We start from the raw sequence: 25,009 nt of genomic DNA, 5'->3' as shown, positions 1-25,009 counted from the left end.
TCTTTGTAAAGCTCCTTTATGTTCAGACACTGGTAGTGAAGGTATGCCCACTCCCTTACGAGGCATCCTGATTTCAAAAGTTTGACAGCCTGAGAAGGTAAAAAGTTCCTCCTTATCCTGAGCCAAATTGACCTCCTGTAGCTTTCACCAATTTGGTCTTAGATCTACCCTCTAGAGAGACACAAAATAAACCTAATCCCTCTACTAGACAGCTAATCTCTTTATATGATTCTCTTAAAAGAAATTGTGGTGACTCAGGCTACAATTCTATCAAGGATATAATAAACCCAATGCCTTTCCCCTCTTTTCCCTTTCAGTGGCAGAACAAGCTTATGTGAGTATACTCAATATGCTGGGAGAAGAGAAAATGTTCCTTCCCGGCAGGCCCTGGTACTACAGCCCAATTCAAGACCCCAGTTTGTAGGCTGCCTATGGCAGTCAGAGATGGATCAGAGTCTGACAAAGGGCAGTGCTGGACAGGCAGGCTCCGTCAGATTTTCCTTTCTGTTACAGTAACACACAGCCTTCTGCTGGCTTAAGTGCATGTCTGGCCCCAGAGATTCTCCTCTTAGTCTGGCCCAGAAGTCCAGAGTTCTCAAACTTTTGTGTGCATTAGAATCCAGGGAGTTTTACACAGGGCTCCACCCCTGAGATTTTGGTTTAGTAGAAATGAGGCAGGCCCAGTAATCTGTATTTTAACAAGCAGTCCAGGTGCTGATGTCCTTACTACACTTGGAGAAACACTGATCTAAGTGAAGAAAAAAAGACAAGCAAAAAAATACCTTGCATTTTGGTTTATTTAACCAGAAAGCACACACACTTAACATTTAACATATTGGTCCTATCCATTTAAATTAAATTATTAAATTCCATGTTATATAAATGACAAAAATAACACTTTTAAGTCATTTACTATTCATCTGATACTAATCAATGTCTATAAAAACTCTTCCAGAATAAGGAGGGGACTAGTAACATCATTTTCAGGTTATAGACTGATAAACTGAAATGCTTGGTGGGAAGCATTCAACATTGGTCTTAAGATGGGAGCCAGGCCCCCCGCACTGCAGCCTATTTCCCAGTCTCAGGTTTGCCAACAGAACAGGACCAAGGGCCAGATTTGAGGAACTTTACAGGGAGAGTACATTTTGGCTTAACACTTAGCTGATCAACTTCGTGATTGAAGTTAACACAAAAATCACACTTAGATAAGCACCACCACAAACATCCTATGTAATTCTCTGACAATTCTAATAAAGCTATAGAGGGATTCCAGTACACAGGTTACAACAAGTTAAAACATTTCACAGTAGTCTAAATACCTGGGGAGTTTAATTATGCAAAGAGAACCCTTCTCTCCTTTGAGAACAACAGCTTATTTCTTCTCAAAATAGTTACTGTGGTTCTTTTACAAATATAAAGAGTGTCTCATCTCTAATTCAGCCTTGAAGTAATGCTATCCCAAGGCAGCCCTGGCACCTCTTTTCCCTGTGGCAAAGTGACCCCATGTCCTACCTGGTAATTCAGCACTTAGTAAATTGACTAAAAAAGTTGAGCAACAAATTTAGTAAAAGGTTTTGGTGATAGAAACTTACTTTCCTACTAAGCCACTTCATGCATGTTTGTTGCAAAATAAAATCATTTTAGAATAAATGTAACAGAGGCATCTAACTTTCACTTTCTGTCAGGGATGAAGACTTTCACTGGTTCGCTGACCTTCCTCTTCTTCCTGGAGCTCTCAGAACTTTGCTGACTGCACATAAAATTCATTCTTTGAATCTGTGAGAATCACCAGAGAGAGGCACAATTCAGCAGGGATTTTGACATCTGCACAAGGAATATACAAGATAGGTAGGCCAAGCATTAATCCCACCAGCCGTATAACGGATCCAAACCTGCTTTCCTGTGGGCGGTTTGGCCCTGCACAGAGGCCCTCCTGCCAGTATCAGAGGCCGGTATTCCAAGTTTCAGGAGCTGATGTCCCCTGGAGGCAGCCAGTTTCAGGGACAGCTTCCTGGCTCTCTTTAGTGAATTCAGCACATTCAACTCTTGAGGGAAGAGTTGTCAAGGCGTGGGGCCAACAAGGAACAATTAAGGGTCAGAAGAGATCTAGGCACTAATTGCTTTAGAGGCAAATAGAATTTAAGTCCCAATTTCAATTAGCAGAAACATACAGCCTTATCTTTTCTATCATAGGTTCACATTTATGAATTAGGAAGGACCATCGACATTCTTTCTGCTTGAAGAAAAGTATATGTTATTGATTAAAGGGAAGTTGATTAGTGAATCATCATATATATACATTTCTCCATTAGGCTCAGCTTTGGCAACGATTTTAGAACTTATTTTTGCTTAACTGAGTGAACAACTAGATGTATTATAATCTGTCAGACAATCCCTAATGCTTGGAATTCCAAGAAACACAGAGGACATTTTTATATTTTCCAGCCACTAGATGGGAGGAAAGGTTTTTCTATGTCCTCTGTTCTTTCTTTGGTAGGAAAATGGACTGAGATATATATTTTTAAGCAAGACTTAGAACATTTAGTAGAGGTTCCAACATTACCCTTTTTCCTTTTGCTATAGATACAGATTATTATTATTGATATGTTATTATTTCAAAATAGTGGGAATGTCAATAAAGCACTTAAACACCATTTAGAACCAAAAATTGGATCTGCAAATGGCTAATGTAATCACTAATTTTTCTTTTAGTTTTAGAAAGCAGTTGAATTTCTGATCTCAGAAACCGTAAATTCCTTTTGGCTTAAACTAAGACACGGACTATATAGAACAGTAAAACTCTGAGAAAATAAGTGGAGCTGCTCATCAAATAACTGGTGTACTTAGGTATGTAAAAGTTTGAAGCGATCTGCTCTAAAGCTAAGGAAATAGCAATATAAAAAACCAAAGCACAAAAACCAACTTCTTTATCTAGGAAATGAATGTGTTACAGTATGGCTGTAAGAAAAAGCACTTGGTAAAATCCAGCTTTTCTAGAAATGTTGCTTGGGCATGCTTTCCATTCAAACAAAATTATCCTCACTTCTATCAAGTCTGGGTACACTGGGAAGAAGAGAAGATGGATGTACAAATCCTCAAATGAGAAGTTGGCCTGATGGTTTAATAGTTTTGTTGTCTTTTTCTTCTTTGCTCAAGTAAACCAGAGTCTTATTACGAGTTTCAGAACTTACTGTAATTTTATTGCAGTAAGTTAATCAAAACATGTTTAATAATGTATACAATCTCAAGGAAACCAGCGAGGCCTGGGAACTCTTGATGGTTTATAGAAAACTAGTGGGTTCAAAAGCAAGCATGTGATCAGTCAGGGGACACTTCCTGACATAGATGAATAATCTATATAAACTATATAAACCATACAAAGGAACATTTGAGAAACACTATTCAGGTGTATTCCAACTGGCTGAGTTTGCATATTTGATGCCAAAGCCAACTAGGCAAGCAAAGGACCAGCAATCAGGCAGGCTAGAAAAATCTATGATTTGAGTAACATCAAATGATCATCAAATGATTTCTAATGCTTCTTATATTATATTTTAAACTGATAGCTTTTAAAATGTTTCTTGAATATAGACTAACAAGAGGCTACTATGATTCACTTACTACTAGAGCCTCAGGAATAGAGTATCTCCATATATGTCTGATAAAAGCCCTGAATATATGCTTTCTGCTGGATGATATTTCCCTCCTTTCTATTTTTGGTTTGGTAACAAATTCTCCATTTGAGAAGCCAAAGAGAAGGTTTTGCCTTAAGCACAGATAGGATCCCTGGCTGACTTGGTAGCAGTATTTGAACAGCACTGGAAGGGGTCCCTTCTTCTAAATGAGTCCTTTTATCATTAATTCCTCTATTCATCCATTTAAAAAAACATCTTGAATGTTCTCCAAGAGTTCTGTCTTTGACCATCTTTTCTCCTTATTCTCCACACTCTCTCTGAGTGATCTCATCCACTCCTAGGAATCAGTTACCATTTATAAGCAAAGACCCCCCACATTGATATATTCAGCCTAGATTTTCCTTTTGAACTCCAGATCCATGTGTGTAATCAACTGCCTACTAAAAGTCTCCACATGGTTGTTCCAAAGAAAACTCAAAAGCAGTGTGTCGAGAATTGGAATTTATCATCTGCCTCTGTCAGGCTACTCCCAATCTTTGTTCTCATTCTTGTCATTACCCTGGAGGTGTCCAAGTTAAAAACCTGGGAGTCATCCATGGCTACTCCATCATTCTCACCCTAACATCTAACTAATCACTAATTTCTGTTGATCCATACCTCCTTAATATCTCTCAAATCTATCCATTTTTCTCTAATGCCATTGTCTCTACTTTAGCCCAGGCCAACATCATCTTTCCCAATTATTGGGCCTTGAACTTCCACTATTACTGCTTTTCCAACCTTTTCTCCACTCTGGAGCCTAAGTAGTCTTCTATGTAAATCTGACCACATCACTCTTCTGATTCATCAACTATCCATTAATGACTTCCCATTGTCTTCAGGATAAAGGCCAGGTTCTTTATGGCCGTGGCCCATCTCTGCAGCTTCATCTTGCCTCAGACTTACTTAACCAATTGCATTCTCCAAATGGGCCCTGCTTGCTCCCCTCTGGACTTTGCCTTTAATGCCCACTCCCATGCTCTGCTCCTCCCTTCATCTCCAGGCCCAGGGTCCACCCTGGGGTTTCCTCTGCCTACTGGCCTTCTCTGACACCCCTAGGGCTGTGTTCTGTTCTTACATCTTTTGTGGCATTTACTACATGGTGTTATCAGGCCTACTTACCAGTCTTCTCATCTAGAGTACAAACTCCTTGAGGTTAGTGACAATATCTTAGTCATCTTTGCATTCCCAGTTCCTGGCATCTGGTAGGTGCCTCTTAAATTATTGGCTGAATGAATGAATCCATTTTGATACTGATTTTAAGCCAGGCACTGCTCTGGGTACTAGTACCATATCTCTAGTAATATAAAGATGAATAAGACACAGTCGTTTTCAAGGATTGAGTCTTGTAAGGAAAGGCATTAAGCACACAATTACAATATAATGTAATACAACATAATTGACATCCATTCAATAGCCACAATAGACTTTCATTCATTCAGCAATTATTTATCGAGTGTCAGCTCTATGCATGATACTTTTCTAGGTGCTTGGGACACATTAATGAACAAAAGAGATAAGAAGCCTGCCCTATAGATTTTACAATCTGGCCATGTTACTTTTTGGCTTAATAATATCCAATGGCATCTTACTGCTTTTAGGAAAAAGTCCAAAGTCCTTACCTTGGCTTTTCATGCACTGTCAGGGGTTCTTTACATTTCTAGGGAAGGAGAGGGCTCACAGATTGGCTATAAGACCCTGATGAAAGCCATGCACTCTCTCCTCAGAAAAATGCTCATATCTCCACTCACATACTCACCCACTGTAGCAGGCCATTTGAGGAGGCTCCTAGGCCTCCTGAGTTCTTCCCAATAGAGTCACTACCCCACAGGGCCTGTCTGTGCCCAGCAGTACCAGCCTCATCTCCTGTGCTCTACTCTCACTCTCTGCCCTCTCAGTTTTCTCATACCTTGCTTCTTCCTGATTCCGGATCTCTGCATATTATGTTCCTTCTGCCTAAAATGCTCTTTCCCCTCCACCAGCCCTCTCTTGGCCTAGTTAATCCTATTCATTCTTCAGATCTTAGATGAAAAATTATTTCCTCAAAGAAAGTTACCCTACTTCTGTTCCAATTAAATTAGGTCCCCCAATCACATGCTCTTAATAGAGTTCCAGGAGATCAGGAACATGCCTGTCTTGGTCACAACTTGCACATAGTAGGGGCTCAATAAATGTTTTTTTGATGAACAAATGAAGGACTCTTCAAAGAGCACTCTGCCTGCAGTGTAGAAATGTATTGGAGGCATCAAGTGGATGCAGGGTGATGAGTCACGCTATTGTAGTAGTCAGGTGATAACTTGAGTGGCAGTGTAGACGGAAAAAAGTTAACAGTGAGAAAAATATTTAGAAGGTAGAGTCAGAAGGATGGGCAATTGGATATGATGATAAAGGAGAGGTAGATAGGTCAATAATAACTCCCAGTTTCTGGTTTAGCTAACTTCATGGATGAAGGTTCTATTCTCTCAGGTAGAGAACAATTGGAATTTTGAACCTGCTGAGTACCTGTGAAACCCCAAGTGGACATATTGAATAGGTAGCTGTATATGGAAGTCTGGAGCTCAGGAGAGAGGTCTGATTGGAGATATAAACTTGAGAGTCATCAGCATATGGAGGTTAATTAAGGCCATGGGTGTGGAAGAGTTTGCTTATTGAGAGATCAGAGCGTGAGAAGGGAAAGGGGCCAGGACACAGCCTTAAGCAACTCCAACATTTAGAAATTAAGTGAAAGATGAGCCAACAAAGGAGATTGAGAAAGAGAGAGAAAAGACCAGCAAATTGTCATGTAAAGAAAGCCACAGGAAGAAAGTTTTAAGAAGAGGGAGGGGAGAATAAAAAGGAGTGATGGTGGTAGTCAATAGTGTCAGGTGTTGCTGAGAGGTCAAGGAAGATGAAGACTGAAACATGGCCACTTGATTTAGCTACATGGAGGCTATTAGGTGCATTGGACTGGTGGAGGCAGAAGTCACGGTGAAGTCAGTTGAAGAGTGCATAAAAAATAAAAGAAATTGAGAGAGCAAGTATACAAAGTTTTATAAAAGTCAAGAGGGAGTGACCACCACAACCTGGAGAATTTAGAGAAGGCTTCTTAGCAGAAGAGGAACATTGAGCTGGGTCTTGTAGAATGAGTAGGAGTTCACCAGACTGGAGATGGTGGTAGGGGTGATGGCGGTGGACGAGGTCATTCTGGGCAGAAGATTCAGCTCATTTAAAGACACTGAATCACGAAACGACATGGAAGGTACATGTGACAGTGAGAAATGTCCCTTTAATAGACTGGCTCTTAGGGTTAGGTGTTATGTATACAACATACTTCTGTTAAAAATGTAAATTCCCCCAGAATTATTACTCAGTATGTAATTAGTATAAATTAACTTATCAAATGGTGTCCAAGTGGCAGCCTGCTAAAAGCAGGGCCTCAGAGGCTTTGGAAAGAAGACAGATACGTGTGATATAGAAAAAGCAGTTCAGGGCACAGTACTCACTTTGTGGGGAACCAAGGGGAGGGGCAGCCCCAGACAACCAGGAAATCTTGTAAGTACTTTACTAGCCTGGGGTGAGAGTACAGTGAATTTTGCTGACTTCAAAATTATTTGTCAGGTGAGATCTGGCAAAATGTTTTCTCCTTAGAAAACCAGTCCTTACCAATATAGATTTATAATCAAGCATTAAGTATGGAATCTTTGGATTTGGAAGTTCCCAGATCAAGGAATTTTTTGGTTCACAGAGGGTCTGTGCCCCTATAAGTGAGTTATAGCTGTGATTTTAGTTTTGATTCCTCTCCCTTAACATTTACCTTTTCTGCACAATGAAAGGTAGATCAACAGCGATTATAAGATAAATGCTATTAGCATAAATGTAGCTCATGTTGACATTGTGATGAATGAGCAGTAAGAAACCAAATGCTTAAAGAGAACTCTTACCTCCAACACCAGTGGAGCTGTGAGCTCTCTGATATGTTGGGAACTGTCTCACGTTTTACTGGAATTTATGAAGAATTTTCTCATTCATTTACTTTCTTGACTTTCTGTAGTTTATGACCAGGGTTCTGGACCACAGCTATTTCTATTTAGGAGGTAAATACATATTCTCCTTAGAGTCATAACCAGATATTTCCATTAATCTCCAAAAATTATCCTTCCTTCCATATTCTCTAAGGCATTGTATGCCCTTAAAAGTTCTATAATTAATTCATTTATTCAACAAATGTTTTTGAGCACCTTCTCTGTGCCAGACATTGAGCTAAGCACTAGAGATAAAAAACTGATGAAGACACACTCAATGTCCTCAAAGAGGGCCTAGCAAGGGAAACAAACTGGTTACAGATGAAATGTAGAGTCATGTATAGGGTACAGCAGGGGTTCCAAAAAGATCTTATCAGCTCTTCCTGAGGAGGCCTGGCAAGGGTTTAAAGGGGATGTGAAGCTTAAACTAAATAGTGCAAGATGAGCAGACATTCACCAGGCAAATGGCATTAGGAATTGACGTTGCAGAGAGAACAGTCTAAACAAAAATAGCACAGGTACAGGGACATAAAGCAGGGTACCTCTGGAGAATTGGGAATGGTTCAATGGGACTAACAGGAAGGGCATAGGGTGGTGGGCTGGGTCAGAGAGTGTCATTCTCTGAAGTTTGGACTTTGTACTTAATGGGGTACCACCAAAGGGGTCTAGGAGCAGATTTGTTTAGAAAGAGCCCTATGGCAGCAGGGTGAAGGGTGGACTGGAGAGGAGTGAGACAAGAAGCAGTGAAGTTACTTAGAAGAAAACTGCTTCAAGAAAGAACAAGAGCAGCAGTGATGTTAGAGAGGGGAGGACTAATAGGGCAGAGGGCTGAGAGAGAGAATGAATGCCTGAACCTGAACCCTAAGGTGACTTGATCACTAATTGCAACGAGCATAGGGATGGCAAAGGAAAGAAAGGAGTAAAAAATGACAAAGATTATCCAAGTTTCTGGTAATGCCATTGACCAATGTGGGAAATAGAGGAAGCTGAGGAGGTGGGGAGTGGGAACACGTGGCGAGGACACACGGAGAAATAACTGACTCCATTTTCCAGAATCTGAATTGGAGGTGAACTATCCAAATGAAGATGTCCACCAGGGCACTGCCTATGTGACGGAAGCTCAGAATGGAGGAAATTACATCAAGAAGGAAGGAAGTATTCCTTTGGACATATAGAAGGAAGTATTCACTTTGGACAAACGATGGGCTATTACTTGAGGTCTAGAAGGAAGCAGGTCAAAGTGGTTATAGATATAGGTACATCTTTAAATATGGGGCCAGGAAATTGAATGATTCACACTTCACAGCCTTAACTGTTTCTATGAAGTAGAGTTTAGGTCATCTGCTTAGAAAGTGAGGGAATTGGTCTCGGATGGTGCTTAAGACACTTATGTGGTTAAAGTATGGACAACGGGAAAGGGAGCTAATAATTGACCTTTAAAACGAAGGGTAACTGTTGCTTAGTATCCAGATAGCTTTAAGAAATATCTTCAAATTAAGATACGTCTTCAAATTAAAATACTTATGTTTGACATATTAAAAATTTTGCTCTTCTTTTTACAAACATTTGACTGCTTACAACAGACCACATCTGTGCTAAGAACATCACAAGTGTTACCTCATTTATTCCTCACAATAATTGCGTGAGGGCCAGGAGGAAGTTTTTATTCCTTTTTTACAGATATAGAAACTGAAGCACAGAGAAGTGAAATGACTTGTCCAGTTCACATATTTATTAAGTGGAAGTCTTGAATCCACATCTCCTAATTTCAAATTTAGTGCTCCTTATAATTTGTTTCTTCAGCCCAAAGAGGAAAACAAAGACAGGAAATTGCAGGAGAGGCCATTAGAACTCTTTGTAGGGTTCATAGGCTTCTATCTGGGATTGACCCTTTTTGGGGCATAGTTTACCAGGATCTCAAACTAAACACAGCCAAAGGCCGAGTTCATTGTTTTTCCTTTGTAACATATTTTTCCTTATGACTTTTAATTTCTGTTAATCACTATTTCCCAGTCATCAAAAGTGGAAAACATGGTTACCTCAGATTCCTCTCTCATCTCCTAATGCCCACAGAGTTCTTGTAATGAGTAAATGGAATAGCACAGATACAGTACCTGGTACATCTCACATGTGCAAGTCATTCAGTGACTGATGGCTGTTATTTTTCCTACTACTACAGGTATCCCTTCCCCAGCCAAACCGAATCCTTGTGGTAGGCTGAAAAATGGGCCCCCAAAAGATGTCCACGTCCTAATCCCTGGAACCTATGAATGTTACTTCATGTGGCAAAAACAGAGGGGGAGGTCATTGCAGATGTGATTAAGGACCTTGAGATGGAGAGATTATCCTGGATTATCCAGGTAGACCCTACATGTGCTCATGTGTATTCTTATAAGAGGGAAGCAGAGGGAAATTTGAACACATGCAGAAGAGAAGAAGACAATGTGACCAGTGAGACAGCGACTAGAGTGATGTGGCCACAAGCCAAGGAAGGCCCGCAGCCCCCAGAAGCTGGAAGAGGCAAAGAACAGAATCTCCCCTAGAGCCTCCAGAGGGAACACGGTTCTGCCGACACCTTGATTTCAGCCCAGTGACACTGACTTGGTACTTCTGGCCTCTAGTGAGAGAATACATTTCTGATGTTTTAAGCCACCAAATTTGTGGCAATTTGTCACAGCAGCCCTAGGAAACTAATAACAGTTACATTCCCCAAACATACCTCACTCTTTTTCTTCTTCTCTATTTTCCTTGCATTTCAAAAATAAAAATATTCTATTACTGTCTTTTAAATTTTGAATAATTCCTTCAAGGTCAATCTTTAAAAGTATTTCATCCACAAAGCATTTCCTGCTCCTTTAAGCTGATATGAGCCTTCTTTCTTGAGCAAATCCCCACAGCAGGTTTTTGTAATTATGTTTTTCTGACAGCATAAATATTTGTAAACAATTTGTCCTTTATCTGGGACTGGGTTTTAAGTTCTTTAGGAATAATTTATATTAACATTATGCTCTTTAGGCTCTCTGCAATGCCTTACACAGTGTCTTTCACACGGTAGATATCAACGATTCTTTTGCTACCCACTTCTACTACCTACAAAAGTCTTCAATTACACAGTTATTCACATATCCTAAAGCTTCACTGTATATTACAGTAGTCATTAGCCACATGTGACTATTTAAATTTAAAATAATCAAAATTAAATAAAATTCAGTTCCTCAGTTGCATTAGCCACATTTCAAGTGTTCAACAGCCACACGTGAGTGTTCAATTCAAATGTTCACAGATATAGAACATTTTCATCATCACAGAAAATTCTTTTGGACAGAACTGCTTTATAGAGGCAATCTGGGTTTAATCCCAGTAAACAGAAAGTTTCCTAGGGACTATGGTAACAATAGGAATACAGAAACTAGAAATAATTTTTCCTCAAAATGCAAAGACATTACTGTAAAAATGTCAGTTTTCCCAAGATTATTTTATCAAGTCAATGCAATCCCAATCAAAAATGCAACAATATGTCTGTTGGAAATTATTCAGCTGATTATAATAGTCACCTAAAAAAGAAATGTACAGGAAAATCTTAAAAATACTGAAAAAGAAGAACTATGAGGGGAAAAGAGTTGCCCTTCCAGACAGGAACACATAATATAAAGCTAGAGTAATTAAAACATGATAGCAGTAATATAGAAGTAGACATATGGATCAATGAAAGAGAACAGCAGGTCGAAAAACTGGCATAAAAACAAACCTATGTATCTATGATTTTTAATTTATGAAAAAGTGACATTCAAATTAGCAGGGAAAGGACAGACAATTCAAGTGATACCAACACAATGGGAAAACGTTCTCACACTAGGAAAAAAAAGAATCCCAACTAGCAAATGTAAAAAGCAAGACTACAAACTTATTAGAAGAAAATATAGAAAAAATTTGTTTATAACTTTAGCAGTGGGAAGACCTCCTTCAGCAAGATATAAAATGATAACCCTTGGAAAGACATCCCATGTTCCTAAATTAGAAGACTTAATATTGTTAAGATGTCAATAGCACCCAAAGCGATCTAGAGAGTCAATGCAATCCCTGTCAAAATCCTAATGATACTTTTTGCAGAAATAGAAAAATCCATTTGAAAATTCATAACAATCTCAAAGGACCCCAAAATGCCAAACCAATCTCGAAAAAGAAGAACAAAGTTGGAGGTCTCACACTCCCTGATTTCAACCTTACTACAAAGCTACAGAAATCAAAACATATGCTACTGGCATAAACACAAATAGACCAATGGACTAGAACAGAGAGCCCAGAAATAAACCCTCACTTACATGGTCAAATGATTTTCAACAAGGGTGTCAAGAGCATTCAATGGGGAAAGGAAAGTCTTTTCAACAAACAGTGCTGGGAAAACTGGATATCCACAAGCAAAAGAATGAAGTTGTAACCCTATACTACATACAAAAATTAACTCAAAATGGATCTAAGACCTAAACATAAGAGCTAAAATTATAGACCTCTTAGAAGAAAACATAGAGGGAAAGCTTCATGACATTGGATTTGGCAAGGATTTCTTGGATATGACACCAAAACACAGACAATACAAGAAAAAATAGATAAATTGGATTTCATCAAAACTACAAACTTGTGCATCAAAATGTGAACAAGAGACTGAACAGACAATGCACGGAATAAGGGAAAATATTTGCAAAGCATATATCTGATAAGAGATTAATATCCAGAATATATAAATAACTCTTACAGTTCAACAACAAAACAAACAACCTGATTAAAAACTGGGCAAAAGGGGCTGGCCCAGTGGCACAGCGGTTAAGTGCGCACATTCCACTTTGGCGGCCCGGGGTTCGCCAGTTCGGATCCCGGGTGTGGACATGGCACCGCATGGCATGCCATGCTGTGGTAGGCGTCCCACATATAAAAAAGTAGAGGAAGATGGGCATGGATATTAGCTCAGGGCCAGTCTTCCTCAGCAAAAAGAGGAGGATTGGCAGTAGTTAGCTCAGGGCTAATCTTCCTCAAAAAAAAAAAACTGGGCAAAAGACTTGCATAGGCATTTCTCCAAAGAAGATATACAAATGACCAACAAGCAAATGAAGATTCTCAATATCACTAATCAATAGGGAAATGCAAATCAAAACCACAATGAGATATCACTTCACACCCATTGGGATGGCTAGTATTTAAAAAAACAAACAAATAGAAAGTAACAAGCACTGGGGATGATGTGGAGAAACCAGAACACTTGTGCATTGCTGGTGGGAATGTAAAATGATGCGCTGCTATGGAAAACAGTACGGCAGTTCCTCATAAAATTATAAATAGAATTACTATGTGATCCAGCAATTCCACTTCTAGGTATTTACCCAAAAGAACTGAAATCAAGAATTTGAACAGATATTTGTATACCCATGTTAATGGCATCATAATTCACAACAGCCAAAAGGTGAAAGCAACCCAAATGTTCATTGATATATGAATAGATAAACAAAATGTGGTATATACATACAATGGATATTTAGTCTTAAAAAGGAAGGAAATTCTGATACATGGTACAACATGGATGAAGGACATTATGCTAAGTCAAATAAGCCAGTTACAAAAGGACAAATACTATATGATTCCACTTATATGAGGTGCCTAGAGTAGTCAAACTCAGAGACAGAAAGTAGAATGGTGGTTGCCAGGGGCTAGGGAGAGAGATGGGGAGTCTATATGGGGAGTTATTGTTTAATGAGTATGGAGTTTCATTTTGGGAAGATGGAAAAAGTTCTGGAGATGGATGGTGGTGATGGTTGCATAACAATGTGAATGTACTTAATACTACTGAACTGTACATTTAAAATAGTTAATTAAAATGATAAATTTATGTCATATATCTTTTACCACAATAAAAAAGAAATAAAAACAAAAGTGGCACATGATAAAAAAAAAAGAAGAAGAAAGAAACTGTAAAGGAAAACACATTTCCTGTGGTGGTATAGTCTTTGAACAGACAATCTGTAGGATCTACAAAAACTTCACATGTACATATCTTCAAGCCCCTAGGCATCTACTTTAGAGAAATGCTTCCATATGCACATTCCCTGAAGCACTGTTCCTAAGGAAAAGCAAAAACAACTTAGATGTTCCAGCAATAGCAGAAAGTTGAAACAAACTAGAGCATTTTACTATGCAGTATTATACTATGTATTATACTATGCAGTAGTTAAAAAGAATGAGGTTAATCTAAATATACCGCCAAGGAAAAATCTCCAAGATGTATGTTAAGTGAAAAAAGCAAGTTCCTGAAAAAGACAATATTATCCCATTTACGCTTTTAAAAAGTTCACAAATTAAATATATGCACATATAAATGTGTGTGTATATATATGTATGTATATACAATATATATCCTATGTATCTATACACATATATAGTGCAGTCCAATAGAAATAGAATGCAAAACACAATCATAAGCCACACATATAATTTTAAATTTTCTAGTAGATATATTTTAAAAAGTAAAAAGAAATAGATGAAATTAAATTTTAATAAGTCTTTAATCCAATATGCCAAAAATATTATTTCAATACATAATCAATATAAAAATTATTGAGATATTGTACATTCTATTTTTTCATACTATGTCTTCATGATCTGGCATATATTTTATACTTATAGCTCATCTCAACTCAAATTGGCCACATGTAGCTAGTGGCTACCATATTGCCCAGCACATCTTGTGTGTGTGTGTGTCTGTGTATATGTTTTAAATACAAAGTCAAAGGTATAGAATACCTTTATTGGTAGTTTTAAGATTATCCATGAGAATGTGTTCATATGTAAATTGTATAATTAAAGTTATATTAAAAATATGAAGTTCCATAATAATTTGTTTATTAATTCTGCTAAAACTGGGTCTTTTTATTACTTGATATGTTTATAATCAACATGCTTTTTACTTCATCTCTTTGTTTTCCATTATTTCCACTTTCCATTTTTTTCAATGTGATGAAAGCTTTATTATGAAGCTATTTCTATTTGTGAGGTGGAAAGGTAATAAAAGAACATAAAAACCTTAAAGTTTATTTGGCTTACCTTTTACAGTTATAAAACATTCTAAAATATTATTAGGTACTTTTCAATAGAAAAATGTCAGCTACTTTCCTACTTTCAAATACTTGAGTAATTAACTATGAATTCTGTGGTAGCTAAAGGAAGACATATAAAATACATATAAACATACTCAGCGCATACTTGAAGAAATTATAAAAATGAAAAAGTTTCTTGGTTTGTGGCATGTAGGAGGAAACCTACAGGCAATGACATGATGGTGTTATTAGATGTACTAAACTTGACATAGGTTTGCTGATTCTTCAAAAAAGAGATGAGCAGATAATAGATTCAGAATTGGAAATGTGATACCCTGCTTCTCATACTTGCTATGTAGGTCATTTGTTTGAATTTGGGTCTCTATAGAGTGCTTTAGCAGGTGTTGAAAGGAACACAGTATAACTGTAAGTACAGAAATGACTATAGAGATAGGTCCCATAAAATATACAGAAAAAGACCACTCTGATATGAAGACTGTCTGAGATGGAAGATCTCTATCAGTGTGATATTCAAACCTCAGGTCATAACTGCCTGCTCTCACTGGCAGAAAGGAGAGGGAGAAGTAGATGACATTTAGCAACTCTGGCATCCCCTGAATAGTTCTTCCACACAAGGTGGTGGCAGAGACATTCACCAAGAAGTCAGATTCTCACTTTAAATTGGCCGTAAGTTCACCTGAAGAGAAAAAGAAAAAGAAAACCCTAAAGAGAAGTAGCTGGGCATTTAGAGTGAGGATAAGTTTTATATGAGAGGCAGACACCTAAACTTAATTTTTATTTTACTTTTCCAGCAAACAGTGAAACATTTTCAAAGTTCTAACTCAAAATGAATATAATAAAACCTCTCTTTCTGATCTACTTTTATTTTTAAACACATTGGAATCCTTTCCTATAATTAACAGAATTTTCTATGGCATCAATTTAGTTCAAGTCTAGTTATTTAATTGCTTGCTTCCTTTTCTTTTGTTTGTTTTATTTATCTATTTCAATACCTAATACAGTCACATAATATGAAATTCAAAAGGTAAAATAAAGGTACACAGTGAGACTCTCTCTGCCATCCCAGAGCCACCCAGCCCCCTCCCTAGAAGGCAACCTCTGTGACCAGTTGTTTGTACATCCTCCCAGAAAGTCTGTTCTGTTTTCATTCTGAAATCAACTGCACCACTAAAAAACTTAAACTGCTGTAAAATTCACAATATCATTCTCTTCAAATTGTTTTACTAAAAGTGGACCAGGCCTGGCCACGTTAAGAGTAAATGAGGAAGTGGAGGGTTGTGACCAAGTAACAGACCTATCTGCAGGGCCACTCCAGGTCTCATACAGCACGAAGGTAGGCTTTCCTCCCATTGCCTCCAGTGTTATTCCCCTCTAGAGAATACACATTTTCCTCCTGATTAAAGGAAATGAAAGAGAACCAAAGAGTGGAACGGTAAAAAGGAGAGTCGAGAACGAAAGGGTCAAGATTCAAGGAACCATGCTAAGTGCTGTGGTGGCGATGGGAGCAGCAGGGTGGCAAGCACTGGCAGCAGTGTTTCAAGGTACTGAGGGACACAGATGTGTAACCTACATCTAACACAGGTAAGAGGAAGTAAGGACTAAATAAAGGTAAAAGTAGTATGCTATAGGAATGTAGAGGAAGCAGGAGAGTCGGGGGACGGACTTCATAAATTAGCCCAGGGCTGGTGGAGCACGTCCGAGCAGCTTCTTCTCAAACTGCACAGGTCTTTCCTGACTCATGATTACCTAGAGCTGGGAGAATGCCAGGCCGATGTGCCAAAGCTCAGTCAGTAGGGAAGTCCTTTGGAACCAACGTGGAGAGGAAAAACTTTGCACACACACAAAAAATAAGGAATAATAATAAAAATCCTACTGCAGTTCACAGCTGATCTTCAGTTGTGAAAACTTGAAGAGAAAAAACACAAGCATTTTCAAAAGCTTTATTAGTTAGTTAAGATCAGGGCTGTCAGGCATTGCTCACCTCCAAGGGGCACCATTCATACTGGTTGTCTGTGTTTTTAGGTATCCCTGGAATGGTGCAGTGCACAATCAACACAACCATGCACGACAACCTTGCTAGGGCAAACATCAGTTCTTTGACTACTACTTTCTAAGTTTCCCCAACACTAAGTTTTTACTTGGGATACAGGGTATTCCCTTTGGCTAATATTTCCTATGACAAGAAAAAACAAACATTTAGAATGTTACGAATATATTTTCTTAAAAACCCAAAGTTGTTGAGTATAAACTGCAGCGTAGCTATGCTACAGAATATGGCTAGATTATATACCTAAAGTATGACATACTGTACATATTTTCCAACCTATAAAGATTTTCCATGATGGGGTAGGGCTGCTCAGTTTCAAATTAAACACTATTTATTTAGAAATGTAGGACTATTTCAAATCAGCCTGGGCCAGAGAGCAGAGTGGAGTAGAATTATTGTTTCAGGGCATCTGGCACATTTCTACTCTGAGGCTTTCAGCATTTAATGGTTAAAAGTTGAAAGTTTCTCCTTGTTGTAGAAGTTTTTCTCATTTTTCCCCAGTATCTCTCTTTTCACCGACATTATCTAATTCAGCAATGTGCAGATATCCACCAATTTGGAAAACACTGTGACAGTGGGTCATATAAAGGAATTAAAAAATGAGATGTGAAACTGATTTTTCTGAGTGTTTAAAGTTATACTACTGTCGTTCATAATTCCTGGTTCTGATGTTCCTGATTAGGAAGTATCTAACCAAGTGAAATTTAGAAATATTTGTCATCATTAGATACGGCAGTTTTTCGTTCTCTTCTCTGTGCTTTGCATTAATTGTTGCGTATGTAGGAACCAATCTTCTAATTTTTTTTTTTTTTTTACTTTGTGGCTATTGAGCTAATTCCTGGTGGTTTTTAGAATTTACCCACATTTTCCCTTTTTGTGGAAATATTTACACTGGGGATTTCCACTAAGGGAGTTAGAGTTAATTGAGCTCTTTTTTAGGGATATAGCAGCTGAGGCCATATTTCTACTAGTGCCTTTTTTTTCTTGCCCTACTCTAAGAGAGTGTTTCCACACACAAGACTTAATATAACAGGTCCTCATGGAATATTACATATGTAAAATAAGATCATGTATTTGAAAATGTTTGGCACAATATCCGGTACATGTTAATTACTCAACACAAATTGTATCTAGTTGAACATTATCTGATTTTGATGAATTTGTGGTTACTATAAATGAAATGTGCCCTGAGCTGGCATGAGGATTAAAAAAAAATCTAACTTATCTTGGGGTATGAGAAGTATAAGGCATCTCTGAGTGGTAAGTGAGATTACATATTTCATAAAAAAGTCTTTCACTTCAAATTTCAGCTAGAATTTCAAGTGTTCCTGTAAATGCAACAGTGAAAGATGAACTACATATACTCGAAAATGCTTAACTTAAAATGAAGAAGGACAAGAGGAGTATAGAAGCTAGAGACACTGAAAATTGAAATGCATACAAACTGAGACATCCTTTCAAATCCCACCCAAGAAGCGATGAATAAGCTTGAAAAAGTATCCATCTGTTTTTTTTCATGGTATAGTGCACAGACTGAGAACCAGGGGCTGGGTTCCATCACTGACTTGCAAGTTTCCATCACAGTAAAAAAAAGGGAGGGGGATAATATTTGCCATGGACCAAACAGCGATGCTTTGAGGAATAATGACATAATGTCTGTAAAGAGGTTGGAGTTCGTTGGAAAAAAGACACTACATAAATATAAAGTAGCATTAATATTTAGGCTTAGTCCACAATATGAGAACTGCTTTCTTTGGCTCATGAGGTCATCAGCAGTTTTGTAAAGTGCGCTCAAACAGCCACAGAGGAGCCTTGTTAGCTTCCTTGTAAGTGGACTGTAAAGCTAATCTGACCCACCTGGTCAGAACAGTTATGGAGTCCATGTTCCCTTTTCATAGTCTCCGCAAGGATACAGATGGAGATGCTCAACTCCCTAAAGGAATGAGACATGGCCGAGAGAGCACTTCTACAGCACTTAAGGCTTCCCAGGAATGCAGTGGGAGTTTGGGAATGTTTTGGCTTAGAATTAAACAAAAGTACAGACACATCATGTCTTGATTTAGAAGAAAGGCTAAATTTGCCTTTCTCAGACAAAGAAAATTTGGAGTAAGGGTAGGAATGAGAAAGCTACTTCTTGGAATGGTTAGTTTATATCTTTAGAGGATTGGACACAAACTTGGGTATTTTTGTCCTGGGAAAGTTGTAGTCTCTAAGGGTTGTAGTTTCTTTGATGGCACATCCTGACTCCTCATCAGAGCTTCATCTCTATGAAACAGTTATCATGGGCAATCTTGCAGAGGTTTTAGTTCTAAAGTTTCAAAGGATAATCAATTCAATGTAGACATTGCCTTGCAACGTCTTGTGGTATAACTGAATGACAGTAATGTTATTGTGACAAAATATTTGCATTTCTCAGTTTTAAAAGATAACACTAATTTTTATTCAAGGGCCTCAGGCATCAGAAACCACCACTTCAAAATGCAAGGTTCATGAACTTATAATTATTACTGCTTAATAGTGATCTGAAGCTGTGTCCATAATACCAAAACATTTGAACAAAAGATGGAAAAAATGTGAAGGAATCTTTCTTTTGTATCTGGATGTCCTGTTTCTACATTGATATAGGTTGTTATTTCAGAAATGATTTGACTTCTTGTCCACCGAATGATATGGTATTTCAGACTGATTGATATTGATAATATATGCTTTTTTAGGGGAAAGGTAACAGAAATGTTATAGTTGTCTCAACTTGTAGTCAAATCTACACTAACTGGAAAGCATTTTCTAAATAAATTCTTGACTTTAGCCCTTCTATCTCTTCCTATCCTTTGATGAACAGTTCAGTCCTAACACTAGTGTTAGGTGTGGCAGAGCAAGATAGGCATCCACATGGAGGGGTGTCAGAGCCTGAGCAGAGTGAGAGGGCATCCATGTGGAGGACAGGCCTGGTGTGAGGAGTCAGAGCCCAAATGGAGTGAGGAGGGCCTCACAAGTATGGGTGACCCACAGTGGGGTGTCAGAGCCCCAGCAGGGTGAGGAGGGCATCTATGTGGGGAAAAGATCCAGGGCAGGAGAGTCAAAGCCTTACAGGGGTGAGATGGGTATCTATGTGAGTGTGTGGAAGGTGGCAAGGATGGGAATTTGGTTACATTTGAGGGACTGATAAAATAAGTAAATATGTTAAGTAAAATGGGAGTCAGGTTTCTCATTGATGGAGAAAGAAATTACAAATATGGAAAGTGAGAAAACGAGAATGACCTCTATAGTATCGGATTGGAACTGACAGTATAGGCGTGAACTCATGGATTTCCATATAGAGATATAAACATAGATGTATATGTGTGTGCATATGTTCAGACATATATTCTCTAGCTCTGTCCACTGAGAAAGGCCTCATCTTGGCTCCTAAAAGAAACCACTGAAAAACCAGGGATCCTCAGAGAAATGACTGATTCCAGGACTAGGTCAAGGAAAGTACAAGATGAGCCTGGAACAGCTTGTTGTGCCAGAATATAAGGGAGTACTCCAAGAAGTAGGGGGACATATCAAAGAACACAGGAGCCAACCTGAAGGGGTTCCCACTGGCAAAATCCGAGACAGTGAGAGCATCAAAAAATTAATGATAGTGTGGATAAAACAGGCACTCATGAATCTATATTGATATAAATAAATAATGAGTAAATGGGAAGTTTGATGAGGAACTGGGTAATTTACATAGTTTCAAAGTACTTCCCTACAAACTACTTATTAATTACAAAGGGGAAGAGAGAAACTTTATAGTAGAGAAGTCTGGCAGAAACTACCTTAATCAAGTGACCAAAATAAACATCATCAGTATTCGGACAGATCAAAATCATATGCCACTTGACAGGAGGCAATGAGTACTCAGCACCACTTGTGCGGCATTCTTTAGAAAAGTGCATACCCTAAATCTAATCATGAGGAAACTTCAGACAAACCCAAATTGAAGGACACTCTATAAAATAACTGACCTATTCTGTAAAAACATGTCAAGGTCCTGAAAGTCAAGGCAATACGGAAGAACTGTTCTAAGCCAAACGAGGCTAAAGAAATTTAACCACTAAATGCAACATGTGATCTAACCTGGATCCTTTTGCTTTAATGGACATTTTTGGGATGACTGGCAAACTTGAATGGAGCCTGAAGGTTAGTTGATAGTAATGTGTCAAAGTTAATTTCCTAGTTTTCATGGTTGTATTGTGATTATGTAGGAGAATGTCCATGCTTCTAGGAATTGCATACCATGGTATTCAGGAGTGATGAAGCAACCAGTTCAGAAAAACCGTTGTTTTTGTTGTACTTCCAGCTTTTCTGTAAGTTAGAGATTGTCGCAAAATAAACACAAATTTATACAAAATATTATTTTAGAAAAAGAGAGAGCAAATTTTCTGGGCTTTTCCTGTTGATATAACACATATTTTACAGACAAATACTGTGGAAACTAAAGACATTTATTCTGTTCAAACTATCTAGTGATTATTTTGAAATGTGTCCACGTGTAAGTGAGGTGTCAATAAACTTGGCTTGTTCTAGAAACAGAAAGAAGGCCAAAAAAGCTGGAGATGAAGGAGCAAGGGGAAACTGGCAGGAGGTAAGGTCAGAGCCTTGGGCTACAGCAAATCAGCTATGGTCTTGCAGGCCATGGAAAGTGAAGTGACATGAATAGATTCATATCTTTAAAAGATTATTATGGATGCTTTGTGTCAAATAAACTGTGCAGGAGCAAAAATGAAAACAGGGCGACCACTGCAGGGGCACTGTTCACTTGGGCCACAGTGGCAGCAATGAGATAGTAAGAAGCGGTCAGATTTGAAATATATTTCCAAAGGAGAGCTCCCTGGACTTGCTGATGGACTGGATGTGAGTTATGAGGGAGAAGAACCAAGGATAGTTCCTAGGGTTTTAATTAGAGCAACTGGGTAAAACGATGGTATCATTTACTGAGATGGGAAAGACTGAGGAAGTAAATAATGATAGGAAAATAATAAGAATTGTGTATTGGACAGTGGAGTGGTGGGATGAACACCTCGTTAAAATGAGTTAAGAGAACAGAAAGCAGGGAAGTGGACACAGCAAGCATAGACAGTTCTCTTGCAAGATGGATATGATTTGGGTCAATGGAAAGAAGCAGCAAATTCCAGGCAAAAGAAAGTATATTTGTTAAGATATGGAAGCAGAAATGAACTTGGCTTGTTCTTGTGACAGTGAGAAAGCTGACCTAACTCAAGGAAGGGGAACATGTTGGGTAATAGTGGGAAATAAGACAGGTAACATGGAGCGAGCTCATAAGCAGCCTAAAAGCCAGGTAGAGATGTTTAGACTTGATGTAGTAGGAAATAGGAGTCATGAGATATTTTGATTAGGGAAGTGATGTGGTTAGTGTGACTGAGGAACTGAATTTATCATTTAATTTAATTTAAATTTTAACAGCCACATGTGGTTAGTGGCTACCATTCTGGACAGTGCAGGTTTAGGTAATCATCAGAATGTTTGGAGTTAAATTAGGAATAAGTATAGAGAAAACTAAGCAAATGAAGAATAACTATTAACTGCAGAGAGAACAAAAACTTGTGCAAGAAAGGAAAAGGAATCATGACTTACTATATAACTCGGCTCTGCATAGAAGTATATAGTTACAATAACATAAGCACAAATTACTGACATAACCCAAATCATATTATATATTGGGAGGCTATTAGGTGGCTTGTTTTATTTTACTTTCATTTACCAAAAACATACAAATGTTTTCTCCAGACCAATAATTTTATTTCTCTAATATGTTCTTAGTAGCTACATAGTGCTTAATTTTATTGATCTACCAAAATTTATTGAGCCAATCCTGCACTGAGGGACATTTAGATTGTTTCCAATTTGGGACAATTCTCAATAGGGCTTTAATGGTTAACATTGTGGATCACTGCTTTTTAAACTTCAACTGCAATAAGGTAAAATTTACATACTATCATATGTACTATTGCATCTATTTTAAGAGTATATTTCCATGAGCTTTGATAAATATATATATCCTTGTAACCACTATCACAATCAAGATAGAGAACATTTCGTCACCCCAAAAAGTTTCCTTCTGCCTCTTTGCACTAAATCCCCACCCAACCCAAGCCCTAAGCAAACACCAATTTGTTTTCTACCATTATAGATTTGTTCTAGAATTAGTTTTAGAATTTCTAGATTAGTTCTAGAATTTCATACAAATGAAATCATAAAATACGTACTCTTGTCTGACTTTAAAAAATTCATTCAGTTTTGCATGTATCAGCTGTTTGTTCTTTTTTATTGCTAGAAATAACTCACTGTACAAAGATACTATATAATTTGCTTATCTCTCGACCTGTTGATGGGCATTTAGGTTGTTTCCTGTTTGGAGCTATTATGAGTAAAACTGCTACAAACATTTGTGTATAAGTCTTTTTTGTGATTATATGTTTTCATTTCTCTTGGGTAAATACCTATGAGAGAAATTGCACCATATAGTAAGTGTAGGTTTATAGGAAATTGACAAAATGTTTTCCAAAGTAGTTGTACCATTTTACATACCCACCCATATGTTGCTAACATATGAAAAGTCCAAAAGCTTTACATCCTTGACAACACTTGGCAGTGTCAGTAATTTTCATTTTAGTCATTCTAGTGAATACGTATCTCATTTTGGTTTTAATTTGTATTTCCCTGATGACTAATGCCATTGAGCATATTTTCACTCTTATTTGGCCATTGGTACATAGTTTTTGTGATGTGTCTGCTCAAATTCTTGGACCTTTCTAAAAATGGGATTGTCTTATTATTGAGTTGTAAATACTGTATAAATATAATCTGTATACGTAAAAATTACATATTCTGAATATAAGTTCTTTATCAGATGTATATATTAAGAATATTTTCTTCCAGTCTTTGGCTTGCTTTTCATTTTCTTAACAATGTCTTTGGGAGAGAAGTTTTTAATTAAGGTGAAGTCCAATTTATCAATATTTTTTCTTTTATAGTTAGTGCTTTTAGGGAACTGCCTAAGAAATTTTGGCTGAAAATTTTTTTTCCTTCTAGAAGTTTTAGCTCTTACATTTAAGTCCTTAATCTATTTTGAATTAACCTTGTGTGTGGTGTGAGGTAAGAATTAAGGTTCATTTTTCCCATGTGGATATTCAGTTGTTACAGTATTTATCAAAAAGACTTTTACCTTGACGCCTTTGTAAAAACTCAGTGGATTACACATGTATGGGTATACTTCTGAACTCTGCATTCTGTTCCAATGATTTATATGTCTGTCTATCTTTACCACAATGTCACTCTATCTTGTTTACTGTCCTTTGACAGTTGATATGATAGAATAAGTTCTCCAAATTTGTTCTTGTTCAAAAGTTTTATAGGGGGCCAGCCCTATGGCTGAGTGGTTAAATTCATGCTCCGCTTCAGCCACCCAAGGTTTTGCCGGTTTGGATCCTGGGTGCGGACATACCACCACTCTTCAGGTCATGCTGAGGCAGCAGCCCACGTAGCACAACCAGAAGGACCTATAACTAGAATATACAACTATGTATGGGGGGGGGGCCTTTGGGGAGAAGAAGAAGAAGAAGAAAAAGAAGATTCGCAACAAATGTTAGCTCAGGTGACAATCTTTAAAAAAAAAAGTTTTATAGCTTTTCTAGGTCCTATGCATTTTCATTTAAATTTTAGAGTCAGCTAATCAATTTCTACAAAAGGGGCCTGTGGAGTTTTGACTGGGATTGCATTGAATGTAAAGATCAACTTGGGGAGAAGTGACATCTTAACCAAGTTTTCCAATCCATGAATGTGGTAAATCTCTGCATTTATTTAGATCTTTTTAAATTTCTCTCAGCAATGTTCTACAGTTTTTATTGTACAGGTCACGGCATATGTCTTATTAATTTAGCTCCAAGAATTTCATGAATTTTTATGCTGCTGTAAATGGTATTTTAAAATTTCATTTTCCAATGGTTCACTGATAGTATAGAAAAATACAATAAGTTTTTTTTTTTAAATTTTATTCTTGTTTTTTTGTTTTGTTTTGTTTTGTTTTGTTTTTTGAGGAAGATTAGCCCTCAGCTAACTACTGCCAGTCCTCCTCTTTTTGCTGAGGAAGCCTGGCTCTGAGCTAACATCCGTGCCCATCTTCCTCTAGTTTAT

At 37.7% G+C, this 25,009-nt stretch overlaps 1 protein-coding gene across 7 annotated transcripts in view; it reads right to left on the bottom strand.

Moving 5' to 3' along the window:
- Nucleotides 1-785: 785 nt before the first annotated feature.
- Nucleotides 786-25,009, bottom strand: part of HORMAD2 (HORMA domain containing 2) — a 74,843-nt gene continuing 50,619 nt past the window's right edge. For 4 of the 7 annotated variants that reach the window (XM_070516363.1, XM_070516364.1, XM_014834958.3 and 1 more), the window contains one exon: nucleotides 786-1,779. In XM_070516363.1, coding sequence (XP_070372464.1) covers nucleotides 1,675-1,779 — 105 coding nt within the window. In that variant the 3' untranslated portion in view covers nucleotides 786-1,674. The other 3 variants (XR_006531440.2, XM_070516362.1, XM_070516361.1) reach the window with 3 other exon arrangements.

The sequence above is a fragment of the Equus asinus genome, chromosome 8, assembly GCF_041296235.1.
Source record: "Equus asinus isolate D_3611 breed Donkey chromosome 8, EquAss-T2T_v2, whole genome shotgun sequence".
In the NCBI taxonomy this organism is placed as follows: domain Eukaryota; kingdom Metazoa; phylum Chordata; class Mammalia; order Perissodactyla; family Equidae; genus Equus; species Equus asinus.
This window is presented reverse-complemented; position numbering and strand designations above follow the sequence as displayed.